At 39.8% G+C, this 5,000-nt stretch overlaps 1 protein-coding gene across 2 annotated transcripts in view; it reads right to left on the bottom strand.

Annotated features, from left to right (window-relative positions):
* Nucleotides 1-5,000, bottom strand: part of LOC123499200 (leucine-rich repeat-containing protein 49-like) — a 36,687-nt gene that overhangs the window by 21,131 nt on the left and 10,556 nt on the right. For both annotated transcript variants that reach the window (XM_045246930.1, XM_045246931.1), the window contains exon 4: nucleotides 1-95. This exon is cut by the window's left edge and continues 112 nt beyond it. In XM_045246930.1, the coding sequence (XP_045102865.1) occupies nucleotides 1-95 (95 nt within the window). The remainder of the gene's footprint in view (nucleotides 96-5,000) is intronic.

Here is a 5,000-nt window from a genome sequence, read left to right as displayed (position 1 = left end):
GCGGGTCCACGCGAGTCAGGAGGTTGTGTTGCAGAGACAAGAGACGCACGGGTTCCTCTCCGGCACCCAACGCTGGCCAGGATGTGAGGCCTCGTCTATAAGGGGAGGTAGAGGGGAGTGTTAGTAGTGTTAGTAGTGTTAGTAGTAGTGGTGGTGTGTGATGTGATGTGATGTCATTTTTTTTCGTTTGTTTACTTATTTGTTTTACGTGTTTATCTTATTTTATCTTTATCAGTCTATCTATCCATCTACCTGTCTGTCTTGGTAGTGGTGGTGTGATGTGATGTGATGTGGTGTCATTTTTTTTCGTTTATTTACCTATTTGTTTTACGTGTTTATCTTATCTTATCTTTATCAGTATTCATCTATCTGTCTGTTTATCTATTTATCTATCTATCTATCTGTGTATCTATCTATCTATCTATCTATCTATCTATTCATCTTTTTACCTATATTTTTATCTATCTCTCTGGAAAACCTAATGACATCCACTGGAGCCTGTTAAGTACATAATCTTTGAGAATCATGAAAAGTCTTTCAAAACACTCTTTAAACCTCCTTGATAAACCTTCATTAATTTATAGTACAGCATGTAAAGTGCAGAATACTTATCAAACTCACTAGAATCACCCTAATAAATAAAAAAAAAAGTTTATATATTTTCTAAGTCTTGCATTGCTTGTAAAATGCAAAAGTCTTGTCAAATCCTTGAAAGCAACAAAAGAACACCCATTGATTTCCTCTACAGCCTGTACAAATGCAGAATTCTTGTTAAACTCTTGAAAACACCATAAAACTCCCAGTAACTTCCAATATAGCTTGTAAAATGCAAAATTCCTGTTGAGCCCTTGAAAACACCACGAGAATCCCCAGTAACTTCCACTAGAACCCGTTATAACAAGTCAAAACAGGACAAAGCAACATTGGGCAACACGAAGCAAGAACCGTGACGATATCCCTTGAAAAAAAATTTGAGGCAGGTATATATTTACCAAGGCCGCCCCTGAACCACCGGCTGCCGCTCCTAAGTCGCGAGAAAATGAGAGAAAATTAATCATTTGTCTCGCCAATAACGCGATTATTTGATTCCCAACGCAATTATCCGGGTGAAAATGTTAAGACGAGGCCATGGTATTTAGTTGCGATGTCACGTCAAGGACATTCACCTGCTTTTACCTGGCTCAATCTGGCTATACCTGGCGTTGCTAATTACTCGTTTATTTATATTTTATTTTTCAGATGTTTGCTTGATCATGTCTTCGTAATAGGAGGAAGGAGGAAAGGAGGGAGAAAGGGAGGGGAGACGGAAGTTTTGGATGCGTTAGTCATGACTTTTCCTGGCTATACCTGACGTTGTTAATTACTTGTTTATTTATCTGTTTTTCTTGTGTTGAGTTGGTCTTGTGATCTTGTTTTTGTAGGAAGGTGAGGCAAAGGAAGGATAGGAGGGAAGGAGGAGGAGCAGGAGGAGGAGGAGCAGGAACAGGAGGAGGAGGAGAACGAGGAGAGACATGAATACATTAATTACCTGATTACGTGGCTTTCTTTACCAGTTATTCGTGTTCTTTCTTTCTTCTTTTCTTAGTGAGTCTTGTGGCTTTGTCTTTGAAGGAAGGAAGGAGGGAGGAAGGGAGGGACGGAGGGGAGAGAGAAATGAGTCTGTTAATAACTTGACTTTGCCTTGCTTTGTTCATTAAGATTCTTTCCCCCCTCCTTCTTTGTCTCGTTATCTTCTCTGTAAGGACGAGAGAGACAGGAAGGGACAGGAAGAGCGAGGAAGCTTTGAAAATGTTATCTAACTTTATACAATTTTACTTGACTTTATTTGCTATTATCCATGCATTAGTTATTTGTCTCCTTCTTCCTGTTTAGCTTGGCCTTGTTAGCTTGTCTCGGGAGGAAAGGAAGAAGAGAGACTGACCTTACTTTACAAGACTTTACTTTGCTTTATCTCAAGACTAATCATTATGCATCTTTCTTCTTCCTGTTTAGTTTATTCTTGTTATCTTGTCTGGGAAAAAGAAAGAGAATAAAAGAGAGAAAAAGGAAGAGAGACTGGGTATTTTATATAACTTTACCAGACTTTACTTTGCTTTATTTCAAGATTGATTATCATTCATCTTTCCTCTTCCTGTTTAGTTTGTTCTCGTGTTATCTTGTCTGGGAGAAAAAGAAAGGAGGGAGAGGAGAGAAGAAAAGGAGATAGAGAGATTGAATACCTTATGTAACTTTACCAGACTTTACTTTGCTTTATCTCAAGACTAAAATTATTATGCGTTTTTCTTCTTGTTAGGTTTAGTCGTGTTATCTTGTCTGGGAGAAAGAGAGAGGGAGAAAGGAGAGAAGGAGAGAGACTGAATACCTTATGTAACTTAACCAGACTTTACTTTATCTCAAGACTATTTATTATGTCTCTTTCTTCTTCCTGTTTAGCTTAGTCGTGTTGTCTTACCTGGGAGAAAGAAAGAGAGAAAGGAGAGAAGGAGGTAGAGACTGAATAACGTATGTAACTTTACCAGACTTTACTTTGCTTTATCTCAAAACTGATTATTATGTCTCTCTTCTTCCTGTTTAGTTTATTCTTGTTATCTTGGCTGGGAGAAAGAAAGAGAATAAAGGAGAGAAGGAGGAAGAGAGACTGAATACCTTACCAGACTTTGCTTTGCTTTATTTCAAGACTAATTATTATTCATCTTTCCTCTTCCTGTTTAGTTTAGTCGTGTTGTCTTACCTGGGAGAAAAAAAGAGAGGAAAGGAGAGAAATAGAAATAGAGACCTTGTGTAACTGTATCCTGACTACACTTGACTCGTTAATGATTTGTATCTTTTTCGTTTTCCTGTTTATTCTACTCGCATTATCTTGTCTGGCAGGAGGGAAGGAGGAGAATGGATACCTGATCTGACGTTACCTAACTTTGATCTGTGTCTCCTTTTTCTTGTTTAGCTTAGTAGTATTATCTTGTATGTAGGAGGGAGAAATGAAGAGAGGGATAGATAGAAGAGAGGGAGGAAGGGAGCCAGCCAGCAAGCCAGTAAGCCAGTAAGCCAGCCAGCCAGTCAACCACGCTCCTCCTCACGCCACAACCAGCACCTCACGACTACCACACCGCTAGGAGACACGCACTCTACCTCTGAGCACGACACCACCACCACCACCATCGCCACCGCCACTGCTACCACCATCACCACCGCCAACGTCACAGCCACCACCACCACTACTACTTCTAATACTTCCGGTACGACTTCTTTATTTTTGTCACTGATTTTACTGCTGCTTACTGCTACTACTACTGCTACTGCTACTGCTACTGCTGTTGCTACTACTACTACCACTACTATTTTACTTTTCTTTCTTTCTTTCTTTCTCTCCTTTCTTTTTCTCATTGATATCTTCTTTCTTTCTGTTTTTTTTTTACTACAATACACACACACACACACACACACACACACACACACACACACACACACACACACACACACACACACACACACACACCACAACACCATAACATCACCACACACTTTCATCCCCATTAACACCACCACCACACCACCACACCACCGCACATCACCACAACTTCACCATACCCTTTAAAAAAACCACAACTCGACCTCTCCATCACCAAAACACAGTCATTCATACCGTTAGTGGTGATGATTCTGGTTATGATGGCAGTAGTGGTGGTGATGGTGGTGACTGTACCTCCGCATGTCTCTCGCGTGTTGCCTCGTCCCTTGCATGGCTCCTCGTGTTAAATCCAACGTGGTAATAGTAATAAAACATATACAAAGCCGCGTCCCAAGGGAAACCCGCTTCTTACAGGTATGAAGGCGAGAAGTGAGAGGTGGATAGCCCAGGTGAAGAGAGGAAAGGAGTCCTGTTGGTTCTCATTCGTCTGAGAGAGAGAGAGAGAGAGAGAGAGAGAGAGAGAGAGAGAGAGAGAGAGAGACAGAGAGTGTGAGAGTGTGTGAGTGTGTGTGTGTGTGTGTGTGTGTGTGTGTGTGTGTGTGTGTGTGTGTGTGTGTGTGTGTGTGTGTGTGTGTGTGTGTCTGTTTTTTTTTCAAGTAAGTGAAATATCCGGGAAATTACCGCAGACTTATACATGGTAGAATAACGCAAACACTACCACCACCACCACCACCACCACCACCACCACCACCATTTCGTTAGTTAGCCATCATAAGTCAACCACGTGAACGAAAACAAGATCACAAACAACATCAAGCAAACATCTTCATTATCATTATTATTCTTCCCGCGAATTCTTACAACAGTCAGCCTTTCACCACCGCGACCGCGACGGGAAGGAGGAGGAGGAGGAAGAGGAGAAGGAAGAGAAGGAAGAAAAGAAACAATGTCAGAAAAAAAGTAAAAATAAGATAGATTTCAAACCCAAGACACGATACAGGAAAAACAAAAATACAACAAGCCGATGAGAATACAACATCCCATAGTGCAATCTCAGACAAAAGAGGCGAGGAAAGCGTAGGGAACTGAAGAAAAGATAAGGAAAGACAAAGAAATACAAGAAAATAAGAAAATAACGTTTCTTCAGTAACTTCTCAAACAAAATAGGCAATAAAAACGTAGAGAACTGAAAAAAAAGATAAGGAAAGACAAAAAAAGCAAGAAAAAATAAAATAGTTTCCTCGGTACATTCTCAAACAAAAGAGGCGAGGAAAGCATAGAGAACTGAAAAAAAGGAAAGACAAATAAAGCAATAAAATAAGAAAACGCTTCTTCAGTACATTCTCAAACAAAAGAGGCAAGGAAAGCGTAAAAACTGAAAAAATAAGGAAAGACAAAAAAACAAGAAAAGAATAAGAAAATAATGTTTCCTCGGTACATTCTCAAACAGAAGAGGCGAGAAAAATGTAGAGAACTAAAAAAAAAAAAAAGCAAGAAAAGAATAAAAAAAATAATGTTTCCTCCGTAAATTTTCAAACAAAAGAGGCGAGGAAAGCGTAGGAAGCCAAAACACGGTACGGAAATACAAGAA

Source organism: Portunus trituberculatus, chromosome 49, assembly GCF_017591435.1.
Source record: "Portunus trituberculatus isolate SZX2019 chromosome 49, ASM1759143v1, whole genome shotgun sequence".
Taxonomy (NCBI): Eukaryota; Metazoa; Arthropoda; class Malacostraca; order Decapoda; family Portunidae; genus Portunus; species Portunus trituberculatus.
Note: the sequence above shows the minus strand (reverse complement) of the source record. Positions and strands in the feature narration are given on the sequence as shown.